This window comes from Rhipicephalus microplus, chromosome X (genome assembly GCF_043290135.1).
Source record: "Rhipicephalus microplus isolate Deutch F79 chromosome X, USDA_Rmic, whole genome shotgun sequence".
Taxonomy (NCBI): domain Eukaryota; kingdom Metazoa; phylum Arthropoda; class Arachnida; order Ixodida; family Ixodidae; genus Rhipicephalus; species Rhipicephalus microplus.
Genome location: NC_134710.1, coordinates 41,556,255 through 41,578,399, shown reverse-complemented (window position 1 = coordinate 41,578,399; position 22,145 = coordinate 41,556,255). Strand labels below are relative to the sequence as shown.

The 22,145-nt window shown below is 43.3% G+C and overlaps 1 protein-coding gene across 3 annotated transcripts in view; it reads right to left on the bottom strand.

Annotated features, from left to right (window-relative positions):
- Mms19 (MMS19 nucleotide excision repair protein) overlaps positions 1–20,346 on the bottom strand; it is a 252,136-nt gene extending 231,790 nt beyond the window's left edge. For 2 of the 3 annotated variants that reach the window (XM_075876298.1, XM_037426866.2), the window contains exons 1-5: positions 20,169–20,346; positions 19,908–19,956; positions 19,744–19,847; positions 19,586–19,677; positions 6,427–6,571 (exon numbers count right to left, since the gene is read on the bottom strand). In XM_075876298.1, the coding sequence (XP_075732413.1) occupies positions 6,427–6,571; positions 19,586–19,677; positions 19,744–19,847; positions 19,908–19,956; positions 20,169–20,232 (454 nt within the window). In that variant the 5' untranslated portion in view covers positions 20,233–20,346. The remainder of the gene's footprint in view (positions 1–6,426; positions 6,572–19,585; positions 19,678–19,743; positions 19,848–19,907; positions 19,957–20,168) is intronic. The other variant, XM_037426865.2, reaches the window with a different exon arrangement.
- Positions 20,347–22,145: the final 1,799 nt, after the last annotated feature.

Below are 22,145 nucleotides of genomic sequence, written 5' to 3'. Positions count from 1 at the left end.
TCAAGAACACATGTGGGTTACGGGGAAAATAGCTGGATTGGAGGTGGCACTAGCGGTGATCTATATCTGAACCGGAGCCCAAGAATATATCAACAACCGCATATGCACGTGTCTGAGGCAAGATATTCAGAAACACAAAAAACAAACACTATGAGGTCATGGTAGTGGGGGACTTTACTACCTTTTACTACTTTTTACCTTACTTTATTGCCTCACATGCAACATTTTTGGAAGGGTTGTTAGTACTAAACCAACGCTTGTTCAGCCGCTTTCTCACTAAGTTCTCGTATTAATTTGTAGCGTAGCGCTAGTGTCGGCCCGCCGGCTAGAGAAAAAGATGACAAGCACGGGTGGCTCGTGGCGTGAGGCGTCTAGAATGTTCGTGGGCTTCTAGCTGGCTGGACGCCATGGCCACTACTCTACTTCGGCAACTCGATTCATCCTGTACGTCTCGTCTGCTCATTTAACCTGCGATAATGACACGTTTACGTCGGACGCAATCCCGTCACTACAAATTAATGAACTGCGGCGGCTGCTTGCATAGAAAGATGTGAAGTGGCAAGAAAAGTTTGAAGCAGATATAGTACTACTATAGTAAGGTGTTTTATGTTTTTTGAAACAATATTACAAAATTTTACCACGTCACTCATTGCCGACTTTACAAAACTTGCACATGGCACTCCATAGGGTTAACCAGTTGAAGAGAACTGTGTTCAGCTGGTCAGCCAGTTGAAATTAACTGGCACCAGGTCAACCAGTTGAACACTTACAACATGAACTCTTTACAACTAGAATGTTTCCAATAAAGGTCCCACTCCAATTTGGATGTGCACATCCAATTAGACCAACAAGTATTCCAATTGGGAGGCCAACTTGAATTCACTGTTCCAATGGTTTACCGATTGGGATGTGTACAACCAATTGGACTGACAAGCATTCCAATTGGGAGACCAATCGGAAACTGGTGGGCCTATTGGAATGACCACTCAGAACTGTGTGGTCCAATTGGTCCTCCACAATGAAGCACCACATCCCAATTGGCTTCCAGTTCATTCCAATTATGACCGATTGATAAAAACTGGCATGACCAATTGGACCCATTCGCTTTTTTTTTTTACTGGGCGTTCACTGAATCACAAATCAGCAAAACAAATTCACTTGCAGCACTCAGAGGCCTAGGGCAACGCATTTCTAAATTACAAAATACTATGCACACAAAGCTTTCAGAAAGATGTTTTTTGCGTGCGAATTTCAGATTGAGCACCGCACGAATACGTGGCGCCCCATACGGTATCGCCATCTCAATTCGTGCTGCTGAAACTACTCGTAGCTCAAGGTCATCTGCGAACACATTCTTCCCGCGCTTTCTCCTTAGGCAGGGCAGCGACCTAACTTATTCATACACTGTGACTGCAGCTAAATTTAAATGCATGGCCGAACAACAGAAAGTCAGCACTGTATTCTTGTTTCCTTCCATTGCCCATGCACTTAAATTTATCTGCAACCACTCAACAAGCGTTACAGAGCCCGTCTCACAGAAACTAGTTTTGGCGTAGTCGATCATCAGCGAAATATTAGCCCTGTCCAGGAACGAAAATTCAAGGTAGATACAAATAAATAATTAAAAAGCTTCAGTTCAAGTGGAAATCGAACGCAGGCTTTCTATATGAAAAACAAATGCTCTACGAAAGGGCAGAGTCAGTGCTTCTAACTGCTTAAGCAAAAAACCCTATACGAATATCATGTACTGCATGGAGTTTCCTCAACAGTTTAATGTTGCATAGCAGAAGCATAGAATCACACCAGGCATCAGGACTAGAGAATTGTTGAACGAGTAAGTAGTAGATTACCGGTGATTGACGCTTTGGATCGTCAGTTTTGGCATGTTCGATTTGTATCTTGTGCACCCAGATATTCTACAGGTTTTCCCGCTCACTTTAATCCAAGTGCCAGCTTAAATAATCTGCATGCCATTGAATTAATCTGAGCGCCGAGCTATTTAATTCGTGTGCCACACATTTAATCTAAGCACCAACATGTTTAATCAAAGTGCCAACTCAATGAGGTCGTGTGCCAGTGAGTTTAATCCAAGTGCCACAGTGTTTAATCCAATTGCCAATGACTTTAACTCAGGGGCCAGACAGTTTAATTCATGCACCAGAAACACATGGTTTGCCACTTTATAATGTATGAATGTCAGAATAATGTGAACATGAAGTCACAGAAAGAACTTTTTCCTCGTCTATACATACTAGCGTTTAGGAAATGAAGTGCGGAGTGCTACTTACCACAAACGTTTTGGTGCTATAGCTTCAAAATAAAAAAAAAACAGTGTGTAATTATTGCATTTACGTGCACTAAATGTATGACGGCATTTGGCTACTAAAAGTAGACCACATTTGACTACTTATTCACTGAGTCACTCGCAGTCGTCTGCACAGCCCAGTGTGAACAACGGTGACCGACAGATTATATTCGTTCATTCTTGAAATCAGAAATAATCATTTAAAACTGAACTTGCATTTATTTAGGTTCATGTGGAATTAAGTCTTTTATGGAAGCATTAAAGGAGATACTTCTGTTTTCATGTAAAAGACGACGCTATACTGTTGCTGAAGTATGTTTGCTTGAAACACGCGTTCATCGAATACACATAATTTTGTTTCAATAAAAAGTGAACAGCTAATATGAATGTAAAATATGACTTCCCTTTTCCGCATCAGGATCATGACTTTATGTATTATGTCCACTGCAGGACGAAAACCTCTTCGAATTATCTCTAATTCACTCTGCCCTTTGAGGGCCCCCCAATTTATTGAACATGTACCTGCTTCCACTCATCACTGCCCACGGCCGGGTTTTCCATATATCGGTATGCATTCTGGCACTCCTATAACCATATTCTCTCTTTCCCAATATATGACCTAGCCCAGTCATGAAATCCAATTATGAGCTTAGTTGACGAACACAAAATATTTGTTAACATGTTTTTGCTTTTAGGGGCGCAGCTCCTTATAGCCTTTGTAATGTGTGACCACCAGTGGCACATACCCGCAAGAGCAGTCCTTAGAATGTCCGCTGGATGGCGGCAGTTGTATATGAAGAATACATGGTGAAAAAATGTGAAATGGCTGTAATTGGAGTGTTCACTTAGACAAACGGGCGGACGGATGGACATACAGATGGATAGACGGACTGACTGACGGACTGACTGACGCACTGGCAGACAGACAGAGGGTCGAATGCACGGATGGACGGACGGACAGAGGGATAGCCGCACGAACAGACGCATGAACGGACGCACCGACGGTCACACGGATGGACGGGCAGGCAGACAGACGCATGGACGGACGCTTCGCCCCACCAATCATCATTCACTCTGTAGATATGCTATGATTTTTTTTTTTTCTTTTGTTGTCATTAAAATGACTCCACCTTGGCCAAGCACTCATCTACAAACTTGTACATAGCAAAGTATAAGCACTCCAAACACGGCTCAAGCGAACCGTGGCAGTAATTTTTTTTTTCACGAATACCAACGATGCATACCAATAATTATGATTTATTCTACCTTCTGACTATTCTATTTTATATTGTAGGAGCTGCATTTTAATTGCACTGCAGTTTTTACACCACATATTCTGCCTTTTATGCTTGGATTAAACTGACTGGTACTGAATTAAAGTCATTGGCAATTGGACTAAACACGGTGGCATACGACCTCATTGAGTCAGCGCTTGGATTAAATATGTTGGCGCTTGGATTAAATGTTTGGCACATGAATTAAATAGCTTGACACTCAGATAATTTCAATAGCATGCAGATTATTTAAGCTGGCACTTGGATTAAAGCGAGTGGGAAAATCTGAAGTAGTTAGGCAAGTCTCTCAACCTTTAGAATAAATTTGATTTGCCCCTTTTGGCAACATTGTAACTTTTTTACAGACCTTTGCGCAAGCCAGTGCGCGCGTATTGTTGGGAAAATATACTTGGCTGGCTAACGTGACCGAACTGCATGCCCCTCGTTATGCTAGGATAACATCGAAATTCTGTAATCAAGAGAACGTTAGCAAGCTAAATGTAAAATTAAAGTGTCAGCTTCGCAATCTCGCAGTGTCAAGCAGTAAAAATTACCAGAAATTAATGCCAACTATTCATTGATTGACTTGTGGGGTTTAACGTCCCAAAACCACCATATGATTATGAGAGACGCCGTAGTGGAGGGCTCCGGAAATTTTGACCACCTGGGGTTCTTTAACGTGCACCCAAATCTGAGTACACGGGCCTACAACATTTCCGCCTCCATCGGAAATGCAGCCGCCACAGCCAGGATTTGATCCCGCGACCTGCGGGTCAGCAGCCGAGTACCTTAGCCACTAGACCACCATGGCGGGGCTGCCAACTATTCAATAGAGAGCATTGCTAGGAGTCACGGAAAATTTATTCTGCAAAAAAAACATTCTCGAAGGACCACCACATGTATAAAATGTGAAGGTAGCCTTCTCAGCCAGTTTCCAGCAGCTTTAGTTTCGCTTGTATCGTTATATTATACACAGGCCCGCATCTAGTGTCACTAGTCGCTTCTATGGTGGCGTTGTCACGTGGGCATTGGTGCGCACCTGTGCTGCAAAAAACATGCACCACTCAAAAACTGTCTTGCAGCCAAGCTTAATGTTCGTGGATGACAGAACCTCAGCTTCAAGTTTTATGTCAACGATGTTTTGTGCCCGCCTGAGACATCCGCAGCCGTTCATGGGTTTATTTTGCTTATGACCTCAAGCTGTCTCCTCTGCCGCAAGCATGTAGCTGCTGACCTTTGTACACAGTCTTAGAGATACTCTGTTTACATGCGAGGTCTGCACATCGCTGGGGTGCGGCGCACTGGCACCGACTACGGGGCTTCTCCTCTGGACAATAAGGCCACCGGAGCGCATCTTGACCATAGCTACAAAGAAGCGCGAAACTTTTCAGGACTGCATGCGATATTGCTTTCTTTTAATACAATGTGTGAAAATGCAAAGACATATGCTTAGATGCATACATTGAAACACCAACCTATGCGAAGTGAGGTGGCTCATGGAAAGTGGTGACACTAGATTAACTAGCGAAGCTCATTGGACATCTCATTTATAGAGGGATTATTCACATCAAGGGCATTCATCTATACTGGAACACCTGCAGTCTCTTATCACACGCACACAAAAAATATGTACTGAGAAAAGTGTACGAGTTCACTTGTGTCTCACGAAAAACCCATGAATGCTTCACAGCATGGCACAAGCAATGAAGCAGCACCTCCGTTCCGATTTTCATTGTATATATGAATAGAATTAATATTGTTCAACATTTATTATTTTTTATACTGTTCCTTGGTCACTTATTTTCAAAATGCATATTCTGAATTTTTTGTTTCAAATATTTTTATATATACACAGAGTTCATTTTATTACAATGTTAACCAAAAATTACCCACTTTTCACATTTTTATTCATTTCAAAATATTTTTGTTACTCTACAACAAATTTTTTGGAAAGGGCATTTCATAGTACAAAATTTGGCATGCTGCAATGCGTGCTAAAGTACTTTTCAAACTGAAAAAATACATCTTCCTTAGACATATGAAAAATTACCATTATCACGTGATAACGAAAGAAGCCCATTCATTACAAAGTGCTCAGATATATTTAACCATCATCATCGGCAAAAGCCTCAGCAAAGTGACAAGCCACATAGGTTCGAGTATTGCCTTACAGATGCATAGCGGATACTTCACTGATTCGCAATAGGAAAATATTATGGTGTAGTGGGCACTTGACAACTGCACTTGAAGTAAGCATTCTATGAACAACCAATGTCACTCGCACAGATGCCCCTGGTATGGTTGAGGTGTCCAGTGAAACGCGAAGCGAGGCTACTGACTGAGAAGGTGATACACTATCACGTTCTACTCTTCAGGTAAAGCTCAAGTGTCCTCCAATTTTACCTTTTTTATTGCACGCATGGTACTGCTACAACAGTAATGGAAACTTGTGGACTTGTTAACCTTCACAAACGATACTAGTGTCACACATACTGTTAATGGAAACTTGTGGACTTGTTAACCTTCACAAATTATACTAGTGTCACACATACTGTTAATTGCAACGAATTCCAATTAAGATTAGCTCTTTCAACCACGGCTGGCTCTCTAGTGCAGATTGATGATAGGAGCCAATTACGATCACAAAATACAACCCACACTGAGCTTCACTCCAGACGAAGCTGCCCTATGTGACTTTTGTGCTCATACAAATACTAACACAACCACAACATTTCATCAAAGCTTTCAAATTAATTCGTGTTTTTAAGCCACACATAATTTAACAACCTTTATTATTATGCAACCAGGTATGTCTACAGCAACAAAAGTCTTTCGCTAGATACCCACCTGAGTGATAATTACGCAGCATGTAAGCCAGCATCCTGTAAGCAATGTAACGTTCAGCTTGGTGAAGCCCAAGAATTGGTACTTGAAAGAGCATGACCTCAGCAATCTCCTTGATTTCACCATCACCCATCTCATGTTCATTGATCTGCACAAAAAAGTTAGGTCAATACCTCTTTCAAGAAAAATAGCAATAACACTATAACACAATTGTGAAATGCATTTTCTGTGCACCAGTAACTCCTTCCTTCCTCCCTTCAAGTACAAGTCAACAGAAATATAATTTTTTACAATACTTGAGCTATATAACTTTAACTATGTCGTTCAAACTTGGGGGCAGAAAAGCCCAATTTCTGAGACAACAGGTAGTCGGCATGGTAAACTGCAGGTAGGCATATTAAAAAAGGAGCCTTCAATGACTATCACTGCATGAGGGTCTCAACAATGACCAACAGCTCATGGCTCACTTAGAACTCTCTACAAAGGCACAATGCAGCTTCCATGGCACAGAATAGGGCCTTTGTTATAAAGGTCACACAAGTCAAGCTAACAGCTCTACTAGAGAAAAAGTACACTGGCAACAATCCTCACGCCACTTCCACGAGTCTATAAACTCTCTCATCTCTCATTAGGTCCTTTTGTGTGTGCTTCAAATGACTTGTTTCAAGAAACTTGTCCAAAAAGCAATTCATTGTATTTCTGGGACTAGTGAAGCATTAGGCAATGATGAATTTCTTTACTGTTGTGCATCATCCATACATATAAATACCAGGTCATCAGTACAGCCTCTTAGCATTTACAAACAAGTCAAGCATCAATTTACAAACAGGAGTTCAATACCAAGTACATAGAATTCTAATTTCTCTATTCAACTTCATCAAAGCGCGAGCTTTATTTTTTACAACGAATGCTGTTATGAGATAACAACTCGGGTCTCGCGCAGCCCCGTAGTTGTACACCGCCGCCAGTGTTCATAACCACATCACGTGAAATTACCAAAAAAAACCTAGTACCAATGACACAGTGGGGCTCGAACCCGGGTCCACTGGGTGGTAGCCCAGTATTCTACCACTGAGCCACGCCAGTGCTTGGGACTTGTTGGCAAACTTGCCTTAGGCAGGCTTGATGTTAGGAAAGCAATCACGTTAATACGACTTATAAAGCATTTTAAAACAGCAAAAGAACAAGCAGTCGTCACACACTGTGAATAGCGTAACGAGTGGGTCGTTCAATGCTCCAACCTATTACAAAAGCTTGTTTTTGTTCAACTATTAACTGTGGCACACATATACTTCAGGCATGATTCATTGTCGTCAGCCACTGCATGAACACTTTTCACAAAATTCCTCGTAATAGTTTAGCGGATACCACGCTTCTGAGAAGAATGACAAAAAATAGCTTAGCGAATGCCAGCCTACTACCCTAAAATTTTAAATTAATGCCGTAACGGGCATCAAGCAAGTGTGCTTGCAGCAGTTAGCCAACGGGTGTTTAGAAAAGGCTAAGAAAAGCCGCTCTTCTAGCTTTCGCTGTGACTGTGCTGCACCTTCCGTGCAAGCCTGGCGGTTTTTATACTCAATAAACAATTGTATCGGGCCAGTTGGTATGAATCCATCTTGGTAGGAGGCGCAGCCACTATTACACAGAACACACAACACAGCGCTTAACTGCAACTAAACGTTTATTGCAAACGTCAGAGTTTATAAAGGGGGTGAAAGAGAAAAGGTAGACAACAAAAAGCACATATGCCAGTCCCGTAATGTACTGCTGCGTTAGCCGTGTGCCCTCGGAGCTCGTAGATCTCTAACACACAGCAACCACGCTTTTGTGCGCGGCAGTTGCGGCAAGCGGTAGTTCCGTTTTCAATCCACGTGTGATGGCTGCACGACAGTTGTGGCAAACGGTAGTTCCATTTTCAATCTGTGTGCGCTGGCTGCGCATGTGCTTTACAATTAAGTCGCTTAATGCAATCTATGATCGCATATGCCGCGGTTTTGTCTACAGAATTTTCAGACAGCGGTGTTGCTTTGACTGGTCTAGCACTGGACACGCGCACACTTCCCGAGTTCTGTCAGTAACGTCGTTGACATACATGATCCTGTTAAGAACGACAGCGATTGTAGCAGCGACAACCACATGCACCAAAAAAGACTGTGCGTATGCTGGTCGTACGCGTACTTCCTAAGCAGCTTCGAGCACGCTGCTCCCAGCCTTAGTTCGATCGTGTCAGTACTAAGTTCATATTACCTTCCGCGGTTAGTAAAAGTGTTTGAAACGCTCGAATTTCGGCCCAATGGACACAGTGGGATTTGGCTGGGGAACTTCACAAAATCGTATCTGCCACAGTTTCGCATCACTGAGAGCCTATTGTACATTTAGAAGAATGCCTTCTAAGATCGTTTATAATAAAATGCAGTGGGTTCGCAAAAGGCCTGGAGCGGACTGACCTGCATTTTTGTCAATGCAGCCAGATCACACACGTAAATTTTCATTTCTGGGAGATTTTCATGACAACCATACAAACGGAATAAACGGTCAAAATCCGGGAGTTTCCCGGTAAATCAGGGAAACTTGGCAGGTATGCACATGGGAATGAACCCACAATCTTAGTGCAGGCATGATGGGAGAGTTTCCACTTGAAAACCAGTAGCCAGATTTTTCACCTCTGAAGGACATAGTTGAAAGCTTGTGGTATTGCACTGAACGTATCTAACAGTGCAACAAACACGTACTATCAGCACCGGGCAATGCAGTTATGGGATCCGATAATAACGCAGAACGCACAGCCTAGCAAGTAGACAGAGAAAAACTGGACTTGCCAGACACATTTTTTTTTCTTTTTTAGTTGTGGGCAGGGGATCACAGGTGATTATGGAAGCACGCAGGAAGCCTTCTTTGAAAACGTGCCAAAAAGGGCACTGGTACTTTGCATATAAATGTGAGAGTTTCATTATTTAGTATCCCTGGCGGTCGATACCAACTATGCTAAAGCAGCCCAAAAGACCTCCATCGTCCCCTCTGGTCCAGTGTCGATTGCCTATTGAAACACATTGACGTGCTCGACCATTCCACCCAGTGATGGTCGGGCTGTGAGGTGGCTGGAGCGTTTGAACTTGCCGGTAACTGGCGGACAGTCATCAGCAAGCCACTGAGGAAATAAAAGCTTGACTGACAATAAACAAGAACCTTTGAACAGCTTCGCTGTTAAAAACCACTGAAAGCAAAAGTTAAAAACCCCTGACAGTTGCGAGTTTTTTACAGTAATTTATACTTTTGCATCTGGTAATGCCAAAATTATATCGTAAATGCTCTAATGCATCCTGTAATTATTGCTAGCATCATCAATTAAGAACGATCTTGTGTGTGTTCGCAATGCCTACCTAAATACCACAATAAACTGGCACCCCACAGCGGAGCAGTGCCTAAGACTACGTGCAGTCAAGCTTCGGTGATGCGTTGTTTTCAATTAGCGAGAACCACGGGTGGTGAAAAATGAAAAGATTTGGGTGCTTTGAGCATGTCCTCCCCCAGTAAAAAGAAAAGCATTCCTGGAAGAAGCAGTCAAAACCACCTTCAGTGCAGCCCGACAGCAGAGAAAGAGGGTTGATGAAAAATAGTCTGCACCCCGCTCCCAAATGTTCTCTGACACTGACAATACTTGCTTGACCTCTGCAACATCCCCGTCTGTGTGAAACCACAAAAAATGTAGACTGAATCTTAAATAACCCAGATGAGCAAGCACCCTCACTTTAAAACCACATTAAAATATCTTCTAGGCAACGCTCGCCGCTAATAATCGGTCAGAGGCGGCCCCACATGCAGGACTATCAAACAACACGAGCATTTTGGTTTCCAAGTTTGGTATCGGAGATCCTTTAAGCTGGCTGTAATTTGCGTGGTGAATTAGAAAACAGGTATCTGCCAGAGTGCCCCACCAAAAAACTGTCATCACCTTAACAGACATGTAGCAGTACAACCAGCCAAAAAACTATCACCATACTCTGGTATGTGCCACAGAGATTAGGCAAGGCCAACTAACTCCCCACTGGTCAACAAATGGCTGAGGAGTGACCGCAGCAAGCCGAACACCCCAAAGGGATGGAAGGCCTACGCCAACAACAAAGTGCCCGTAGATCTGCGAGAGGTGTGTGAACGCATGGTTTCAGTGCATGGTTCTGTCTGGAGTTTGGACATCCGTCTCCTGTCTGAGATCGCCAGCGGCTTAATTCGAACCTCTGTGCTATGAATCAGCGTAGAAATAACCCAGCATCACCAAGCTAAAGCAGTGTTCGCACAGGATTCCAAAGCGGAAATTCAAGGATATTCCAGGACTTTCCAGGACCTGTCACAAGTTTTTCACGGACAAAAAGAGGCACATAATGTTGAAAATGTTTTGCTCTAAATTTTTCAGAATAGACTCATTTTTATTACACTTATATAGTACATGCATACTGAAATTATAACAAGCATGTCTAGTCTTCACTTTACCTCACTTAAGCTTCACCCCTCGCACAATAGAAAAGGAGCCAGCACCGAAGAGAATTGAGTGTCTCTCAATTCATTTGTTCATGATTTGACACAGTAAAACTTTATTTCCTGAACAGTTTTGAAAAACGAAACCATACCAACCAACGTCAAATTACTGTTTCGGAGATAGAGAAATGGTCAGGTCGACGGCAATCCATACCTGCCAAGTTCAAGAATTCTGAATCTGAGAGATTTCCGCAACATGAAGAGGGGGGGAGGGTGTCACGCTGATTTATTTTTCCTCTTTCCTTTTCTTTCACAAAAAAAAACATCGCGAAAAAAATGGGCGGGGGGAGTCAGTAAACATCGGCGTTGCACGGTCTCATACAGACTTGGAGTGGCTGAACACCTGAGGGTAGGGTTTCCCAACTACAGTAAAAAGTGCGGCTCTCAAAAGGGAGCGAACATACTACTTGTATCTCTCCAAATTTTGAACATCAGAACAACTAGCACAATCTATTTCTGTCAAAAAAACTTGCGTATGTCTTCCTGGGCGACACGCGAACGAAAAGGACGACGCAGCCGGTTGCTGAGAAAGCGCGGGTTGAAGCTTCGCTTAAGGCCGACTGAAAGCTTAGCGTCTAAGTACAGCCAAATTAACCAGATCGACGGGAACATTACTTATTCTTTGGAAAAAACGGCAAAATGCTTTTAGCATTTTTTACATCTTTTTCATCTACGGCTGCATTAGCCGCGTCCGCAACCGTGCTTTCGCAAGCGGCGGCAGCGGAAACCGGTACTTTCGTTTTAAATAAGTTGTTTCTTTCCTACATGTTGTCAATCAACGTGAGCTGGCTGCGCACGTATACCTTTAAAGCCATGTTTTTTTCTGCTATGATTGGATCTGCCGCGATTTTGTCTGCCAAGTTTGTGGAACGCAACGTCCCTTCAACTGGTCGAGCACTGAAGGCGTGTGCACGTTCTGAGTTCTGTAATGTCGTCGCCACACATGATCGCGTCAAGAGGAGTATTGCAGAATGAGCACCTTCATTCCATTCCGGGGAATCCCAACTTGCCACAATTTCATTGTTTTCAATTCCTTGAAATGAAAAAACTTAGGCTATTCTCACTCCGGGTATGGCCAGGCAGGTCAATTCCATTCCTATTCCAAAAGGACTTGTTTTTTGGGCTAGTTGGTGCATACTTGATGCAGAAGACTGAGGCGCAAAAAACATAACGTGAAGCAGGAAGACTGGAGAGAAGACAGAACAGCGCCAACTACCAACTGTTTAATGACCGTCTAGGAAACGCACTGGAAAGAAGACAAAACCGCGCATGCGTGCACAGCCAACAAACATCGCACAGCGTCATGAGCAAGGCACTAAGTTATCCAAAAAATGCATTTCTGTTGCGTACAACACAATAGATGTATCACTGATACAATTGGGCCCTTTGTTTTTGATAAAATGGGCTTCCAAGAGCTCTCTAGCTGTTTGTTTTTTGCTCCTACCAAGAATCACCGTTTTTTCAAACAATGGCACACATCCGCAGGCTTTACAGTGCGCTGGAAGATGCACATGCTCACTTTTGCCTAAACTATTGGCATGCTCCCTCAGTCTGTCATTAATGCAACGCCCCGTTTGACCGATATAGAACTTGCCACAGCCTAGAATACCTTTCTCGTACAGTGGGCTCCAGTTCCCTTTGGATCGGACATACTATGTCTTCAAGTCTCCCTGATGCGTACACGGTGTGTCAGAACATCGTGGCGGCGACATGCCAAGCGCGTTATCTAGGATTTTGCATTAGAAATGGAATCCCGCCCCGGGAAGTCACTTCACTCTTCGGCGCCGTTATTTATTCCTTCGTGGGGCCACATTAGAAGGATGGTCAAGATTTGGCGTTCTGAGATGGGCCGCCAAGTGGGGTTGTTCAACGACATTCTCAGGTGCCTGTGCCACACCAATTTTCCTACATGGGTGGCTACCAGGAAGCTAAAGGACTACCGCAAGGTGGTGAGTACTGCCATTGAAAGCACGTGGAGCTGTATGCTGTCCTGTCTGCTGAGGAGTATGACCAAGATTTCTACCAAAAAAGACCGCACCGAGAGGCTAAGAATTATCGGGGATACCAACGTTGATGATAATATAGTATATCTCCTCAATAAGGGTCCTAAATATGGCCTAGAGCCTAAAGTTGCGGTACAGGACCTTCTTGCGTGGAATCGGCAATTAGCAAGGAAGGCGCCACAAGAACAATGTGAACACTGCCTGCTGGAAGGCGTTGACAGTCTACACAAGGCTGCCCGAAAGCTGATTCTGGGCGACAAATGTGTGTGTTGCAACGTGTAGTGACATATTTTAGAGACAATGAACTCTGTCTGATGCTTTCAGATAAGGAAGGTGGGTTTGTGGCCTTATCCAGGAACTCCTATAAAAAAAAAGCAAGAGAAGCCATTAACAAGAACTTCAAGCCTGTAAAAGTGAGGCTATCTAAAGTCAAGAGAAATGTTGCCTCTTTGTGTGAAGAAATTGGGTGCCAATCTTTGGCTAAACAGATAAGCAGAAGCAAAAAGGATTCCCTTACTGCTTTCTTCAGTGCTAAGACGCATAAAGCCGACGTACCTTTCCGCACCATCATTAGTGAGCGTGGAACTTGGCAATATCAGGTTAGCAGTTTTTTGCTCAAAGCCCTAAAACTTCTTGAAGTTCATGACCCTTTCTTGACAAAAAATTCTGATGAAGTATTTGGGTTTTTCCAAGGAAACCATGAAATAGGCAACCTTTTTTCCGTAGATGTAAGTGACCTTTTTTACTCGGTTCCGCATCCGGAGCTACATTGGGCAGTTAAGCAGTGTATAGAAGATAGTGGCGAAGCCAACTTTGTGTCTAAAACGGAGATGTCGTCCGCTAATTTTGTTACCCTCTTAGAAGCTTATCTCAACCACACTTTCGTTTCTTTTGAACATGGCATGTTTTTACAGAGGAAGGGCATTTGCATTGGGTCACGGGTAGCACCGATATTTTGTGACGTCTTTTTCTCATCCTTTGACCACACACTACAAAGTGTTTTTACTTGATCTCATCCATATGTCCTTAAAGTATTTAGATATGTAGATGATTTTTTAGTTGTTATTGACAATAGATGCCCTTTTCCTTTTCCTGTGATGGTTGAGCAGGTTTTAGATGTTTTTAGAGCAAATTCTAAGGGGCTCACGTTCACTAATGAACTTCCGCAAGATAGCTCCTTGCAGTTTTTGGACCTTAACCTGACAATTTCGGCTGGTCACGTATGCTGTGCGTACCTCCCCCGGAGTAAGAAAAAGTTGTTACTTTACGATTCAGTGCATTCAAAGACTGTGAAACGCGGAATCCCTCTACTTTGCTTAGAGTTGGCACTACACAGATCGTGTGAGCATGTTATGCAAGCTAGCTTCATGCGTCAACTTCTAAGACTTTCTAAGGCCGGCTACCCTCAGTCCATAGTTAGTTCCGTTGTGGAATCTTTGCTGCAGAGGGTGAAAGGCAGAGTGTCTAATGCAAATGCACGCCCGAAGAGAGTGAGCGGGTTAAGCCTGAGGTGGTCCCGTATATACACCGTGTGAGCCATAAGCTCAAGAAGGTGGCTTCCCGTTAGGGTGTTCTGGTTGTTTTTTCAGCTCCCAACAAACTTGCTCAATTGTGCCCACGTATCACATGCGATGAGCAAAGGGGCTGCCAGAAGCAGCACACAAGACTTTTTAGGCGCTGCGCACAAGGCGTGGTATATGGAACTCCCCTAGGCTGTGGCAAGTTCTATATCGGTCAAACGAGGCGTTGCATTAATAACAGACTGAGGGAGCATGCCAATAGTTTAGGCAAAAGTGAGCATGTGCATCTTCCAGCGCACTGTAAAGCCTGCGGATGTGTGCCATTGTTTGAAAAAACGGTGATTCTTGGTAGGAGCAAAAAACAAACAGCCAGAGAGCTCTTGGAAGCCTATTTTATCAAAAACAAAGGGCCCAATTGTATCAGTGATACATCTATTGTGTTGTACGCAACAGAAATGCATTTTTTGGATAACTTAGTGCCTTGCTCATGACGCTGTGCGATGTTTGTTGGCTGTGCACGCATGCGCGGTTTTGTCTTCTTTCCAGTGCGTTTCCTAGACGGTCATTAAACAGTTGGTAGTTGGCGCTGTTCTGTTTTCTCTCCTTCTCTTCCTGCTTCACGTTATGTTGTTTGCGCCTCAGTCTTCTGCACCATCCATTCCTATTATTCTTCGTCAGAGAGGCATATCATGAGTGCTATATTGAGCTAAGAACTATTGGAACAACATAAAGCTGATGTCATCAGATGCATAATAACTGCAAAACTATGCTAAACACGTTTCAATGGTTGCGGGATAGTAGCTGGGTGACTTATCTCGTGCAGTACAACTGCACTACTAGTTCCCATAGGGACAGTTCTCTTGCTAATTATAGCATTTGCAGGGTCAGCACAATCTTAAACAAAAGTTAGTAACAAGTTGGCAACGCATGCATTTACTTGTTTCGAGCATATTTTACTACCTTTGCAGCATCTCTTTACTATAGCCAGCAGCTATAAAAGCTTGAAACTTTTGCAGTTACTAACTGGGAATGTTTCTAGGTCTTTTTACCTAGGTAACTACTAAGCGACATACGCTGCCAGATCTCTCATAAACATCTCTATATATCTTGATTGATTGATATATGAGGTTTAACGTCCCAAAACCACCATATGATTATGAGAGACGCCATAGTGGAGGGCTCCAGAAATTTCGACCACCTGGGGTTCTTTAACGTGCACCCAAATCTGAGCACACAGGCCTACAACATTTCCACCTCCATCGGAAATGCAGCCACCGCAGCCGGGATATTGCCGTATATCTTGAAATAATAGTGACATTCTAAGAAAAAATTAAGAGAAACCTAATTTCGTCAGTTTTTTTAGAATAAAAGTTTCATGCTAAGCAATGACACACACCTATAGAAGGGCACATGATGATGTGCACAAAACGTACATTATTTTTCTAAATATTATGGCTGCTAACCAATAAATAGTGTGCTATTCCAAAGTAGCCTTCAAACTGCTGCTATAACATACGATACCAGCTAATACCCCTGTCACACGGGCACCCGTGAAGACCGTTTAACTCCCTCGTCTTTACGACAACGAAGATGCGGTTGGTGTCACACGGCCACCCTTACGCAAACGAAGGTGAACGGAGCGTTTCGCAAAGGACGTTCAACGATCTCCCTTCGCAGCGAAACGAGGTACTCTCGTCCTCAGCAGTCTAGAGGTCAGAGAAAAATTTCGAGCACTAAGTGGCCGCAGTGAAAGAATAATACATTTTAGCAACATTAAACGTTCTTTCGTTGTAGTACTCATTCACAACGCGTGTTTGTTTACAATATTTACGCCCGCCAGAGTTCACTTACTCTCAACACCGATGCCCTACACACTGTGCCTCGCGACTCGGGCCAGCCGATCAACGTCATTACTAGCGCAATATCCCACCACTTTCTCACGTCGTCCGCTGTGTCACTCATGGCTGACGAACGCAAAATGTGCACTCACGAGGCAAGGAAGCATAAGAACTTTCGTACCGGGCATGTACACAGGCAACAAAACAACTAAAAGCACAATGTGGCCAGCGTCACTAGCAGCATTGCTACATTTAGCAAATGTGTTTTTATTTGAAATTATTTTTAATGGTTTGTTAGTCGCATACCTACTTTATAATGCTTTTTTGTAAAAACTGCATAACGAGGATTTACAAAAAAATCAATAGGGATCAAATCAGAATACTTTTCCGAAAATCAAACAGCGCCAGCTGAGCCCTCTCGCGGCAACTGTTACAACCTTGTCATTGCCGTGTGACACTGCCACAACTCCTTCTCCGTCGAACCCCCTAGGGGAGATTTATGTTGACGGTGTCCAACGGAGTTTGGTGGTGGCCATGTGACAGGGGTATAAGTCTTGACATTGTATGTGAGTGTATGTCCTCGACTGTAATTTATTCGTGCCTCTATGTAGCTTGTTGTGATGCATACTTGCCATCATAATTGCATGAAGTAATTAGTGTAGGCCCCGTTGCTGTGGTCTAGTGGCTAAGGTACTCGGCTGCTGACCTGCAGGTCGCGGGATCGAATCCTGGCTGCGGCAGCTGCATTGTCCGTGGAGGCGAAAATGCTGTAGGCCCGTGTGCTCAGATTTGGGTGCATGTTAAAGAACCCCAAGTGGTCGAAATTTGCGGAGCGCTCCACTACAGTGTCTCTCATAATCATATGGTGGTTTTGGGATTTTAAACCTCACGTATAAAAATCAAGTGATTAGTGACCAATAATTAATCTGCGTGGACAATCGCAGTTCACTCATTATCCTATATATACTTCTGTAATTGAATTATGTTGATGTGCCATTGTACATGCATATATAAATGCCCATTAACTATAAATTCAGTAATGTATTAATTAATCGAGTCAGCATTATTCACACACTAGTTTGTAAACTAACAAGTTTCACTAATCAGCATTTTACTACCTTCACTTACTAGGGGGCCAGTGCTTTTTGTGACAAGTTAACGGTTACTATTTAGTCAGTGAATAAATAAGCAGGCCTTTTTTTTAAGAGTGCATGTTTAAATGAATGATGCTTTAATATACTTTAAGCTTCAATGCGTTAATGCTAAAATGACGACTCAGCGATTGGTCGTGTAAGGATTCGGGGAGGCACCGCCTTTGGTTACGTGGGATCGCCTGTTTTGGCTGGCTATCAGAACCAATGCTTTCAAAAGTTTATTCTGTCTTTGTACGGTTAATCTTGTACAACAGTTCATAGCACACACAGTCAGTTCATCGTGTACGATTGTGTGCTGCGCTGACCTACAGACTTTTGCAATAGAGTTTCAGGCAAAAGTACCCATGTGTCTGTAGGCAGTGGGTACCGTATTGAAAAAAAAAAGGGGGGGGGGGGGGAGGCAATATGTGGCGAGCCTGCACGCGAGCTGGTATCAAAAGCTTGCAGTAAACACAAGCATCGCACCGGCGTAAATACGCATCACAACTTAGGTAAGCACTTTTTCTAATGCGTCCTTGTCGCCGACGGCGGCAGAAACACCAACAAAGTGAAGAATAGGGCGACAGCAGGCGGTTAAGGTGCCATCGGGGGGGGGGGGGGAAGAAGAGGCATATGGTGGGGGGGTACGCTGCCAAAGTAGTTCCACAAAATAGATACCATGGCATAGAGCTGTGGTTACGTGAAGAATAGAAAAAATCCAGAGCAACAAGTCTATATAATACAATTATAGTAAGCATGTTGCTTATAAATGTGCTATGCTTATAATCAGCCAAGCCTTCTTAAATTACTGCTCTATTGCTCAATTTGAGGGTCTGACTTACTCATGTTTGAAGCTTGAAAACAGCATGTTGACGAAACAGTGCTCTATTTTTTGAAAAATATGTAATTCAATTTCAATTCCATTCTGGGATAAATGTGCCTAATGACATTCTATTCCTCCAAGCTTTGTCGCCATTGCATTCCAGGGTTACGAAAATGCGGAATGATTCCGGATTCATTCCCCTTCTGGAGAGGCAACTTCACAACACTGGTCAAGAGCGACCACGGTTTCGTTCACAGCAGTTGTGGCAAACGATAACCGCAGTTCTAACAGTGCGTGAGCTGGCCGCGCGTGTCCTTCCAAACCTTCCAGCTTGCTGTTCTCGGTCTTCCTTCCACAGTGTCGGTCTTAAAGTTCATACGACACGTTGTGATAAGGAAAAGAGCTCCAAACATCCAAATTTTGGCCCAATGGACAGAGCCGAGCTTGGCTGGGGAATTTCACGAATTCGTATATCTGGCGGTTTTGCATCATTGAGATTCCACTGTACATTTAGATGAACGCCTCCTAAATTCGTTCACAATAAAATGCGATTGTTTCGTAAAAAGTTTGGATTGGATTGGGCTGCATTTTTGTCAATGCGGCCAGATCACACACAGAAATTTCAATTTCCAGGAGATTTTCCAGACAACCGTGCAAACGCAAAAACTGGTAGAAATCCGGGAGACTTGGAAGCATGGAGGAAAGTAAGCAGTTTATTCCTTCCTTCATGCTTGGCAAGTATGCCGATCTACCACTTAAAGGAAGCCGCAATGTCGATTGGGAGGGCTCAGGAAATTCAAGGATTTACAAGGATGTGAAGAAATTCCTGGACTTTCAAGGGCCTTGAAAATGCATTTTTCGAATTCAAGGATTTTCAAGGACCTGTACGCACCCGCCTAGCAATGATGTAGAAACAGCCTGCGTCAAAGGCCTTGAAACAACCTAGAAACAATTGCAGATCAGTCTTAAGAATCGACCTGTTTCAAACCTTGCACGGCTAGTGAAGCCTTCGTCATTTTTTTTTTTATCGTTTGAACCCATAACACAAGCTCGAACGCTTGTACAATAGGTTCCTTTCTCCTGCGCGTCTCCTCCTCGCGCTGGCGGTAACGCAACAACAAACGTGCCAGTTACAAAGCAAACATGCTTCACCTTCAGTGCTGCGTTTCATGTAAGGCGTCACTGCAGACTACGGCACCGCGAGTTAGCGCGTGCGTGGCATCCGCCTCAGAAGGAGGAAGATGGAATGCTAATGCACGAAACAATGCGCAACTCTCGCATAAAGGTCAAGCTGTCACTCTTGTATACTCACCATCAGCTCGTGAAGCCCTCGCAAGGCAGCCTGCATAACTACAACGTTGTCGTCGTCGAGCTTCCTCAGAAAGAATTGGACAGCAAATGCCGCTGCGTTTCACAATAAAACACAAATGAGCAACACACAATTTCGAAAACCAATGAATTGTAACTTACTCTCATATGTATTCATGAACCTCTGCGGAAGTAAAGAGATCACTGTTGTCAAAAATCTCACACCATCGGCCCTTCGTTGGAAGTCATGGTGTGTCAAAACATGCCTGCGGGTAAACAGCACTTGCAGTTCGGGAACTTACTGTTCATCAGCAGTTGACTCTTACCCCATATTTTCTAGCATGCGAAGAAATTCGTCTCGGTTTCCTTTGATCGCTGTAATGAACAATTGAATTATGAAACAAACCGCTTCATCCACACCGTAATATATTATGGCAACATTTATATATTCTCACGCAAAGCAGTACAGAACGCAGGAAAAATCAGAACAAAGTGATCAGCTGATCAACTTCAGTGACCATAACTGCCGACACATCATCAGGAAGAAATTGGTCTAATTCTATTGTCAAATTTTTTTAACACTATACCGTTGGCATAATTGGCGACTGCATCGTCAAACTTATCTCTGTCTTGAAATACAGATTCGTCCATGTCAGCACACGCTACACGAGCCCGCTTTGAACGCTTCAAACGTGCTTCCCCCAACGTTACTAGATACTTTTAATCTAGTAACGTTGGCTTCCCCTGCGCTAAAGTGAGCTAGAATAGGGTAGTGGGCTTGCTGAGGTCCCCTGCTTGACTCCGGGTATGTCACACGTGTGGTGGCGCCACCAGCGACTTCAATTTAGGGCACTGCCTGATGGAGGCGTTAGTGCGCAACTGAAATCATGCTTTTTGTGCGCTGTTATTCCATGCACTGGACAAAAATGCACGCAAATTTCGGCACTGTAAACGGTGATGCTGATGTCGCTAGGACAATAAAAATAAAGAAAACTAGCGTGGAGCTAGGTGCGTAGGCCGGTGGCCTACATGTGCGCGTAGGTAACCATCTAGAACACTGTAGCATGGTGTATGCAGCTATACTGTTAGCTCGTTATTTGATGTTAAATTAAACACACCGAATACCTTCAGTACTCATGCGAATAAAGCTGTAGGAAATATTTTTTTCATAAACTCTGTCAGCGTAACTCGCGCGATTAAACTGCATGCAGAACTCGATGCATGCAAGGGATGCTGTGCAAACATGAGATGCATTTAAATTCTCTTACATGTGATAAGCAGCTTTTCAAAGCTTACGATGCGCGGCTATCAATTGTAAACTGGATTCTTTGCATTTCTCGGGCCCTATACCTTCGTCACTCATGCCTTTTACGAGCGTGTGAAATTATTACCGATGCTGACCTTGGCACACACTCGGGAGTTTACCACGAGCTCTTAATGTTATACGTTTCACAGCATTTAAAAATTTTCAGCTGCTCATTCTTTCTGCAGATCTCCATTATCTTGGCTCTGTAATTTGGCTATTTCTTCACTTATATTCCTATGCAAAGACTGTAAAAGTCCACAGATAAGAAAAACAGGAAGCCACTTTCCCCAAGTACTGGGCACAAGTACATGAAAATTTATTAATCATATATATTGGGCACAGTTGCTTACTGGATATTTCTTCTTCAGGGGCAGTTAGATGCTTTGCCTTTTTTTTCCCGCTTCTCGGTTCTATCAGAATTAATACCTTTCACAAAACCACGTAACAATATAAAAGTCGATTACGTCTTTTGAGAGGCCAGGGGCATGTTGTGCGCACCCAACTTCTTGGGAAAACTTTTCTTTCATGATTGTCAATACATCCAAAATGCTGTCCGAATGCAACTTGTGGCAAAAAAAAAAAAAAGCACTCCGTCAACATGTTTTCTAGCTTGCTCACAAAACTGTACAGGTGGCTAGATGGATACAACAGTCCACCTTTGTCACGAAAGGTGGTTAGACGATTGGATTGGATAAACTTTTATTTTTTATTGGATAAACTTTTATTGGGTGGTTAGACGAGCGAGCTGAAAATTTCCGTGAGCTGGCATCGTGAGTAGTGTTATGCAAACTTCGCAGTTTGTTTTAATGATACACTTTTGCGCCATATAGCCAGCAACATAAAAGATCAGCCTGGAATCACTTCTAGCAATATGCTGGTTGTGGTCAATAGGTGCTGGCACAAAACTAGGCTCATTCACAGTGCTTGCACTGCCAACTGAATCGTCTTGTGGCAGTGTGTCAGTAGCAGCATTGATCTCCAGCAATGAAACTAGCTCGCCTTGGCCACAATTCCCCTGGCTAACTGTTTTCACGAGACCATAGAATGACAGACAAGTAATGGTTAGCAAAAACTGAGTTGGCGTGGGGTGGTCGTTGCTGCCGGATGACTGACGTATAATACTAAATAAATTTTCTTATGGGTCTTGGCTGGTCTTTGATGTCATTGTGTATTTAAATGCAACTTTCCCTGTCAAATAAGAAAGCATTTCTAGCACACTGGTTATAGTCACACGCAGTCCAGTCACGTAGATTATATG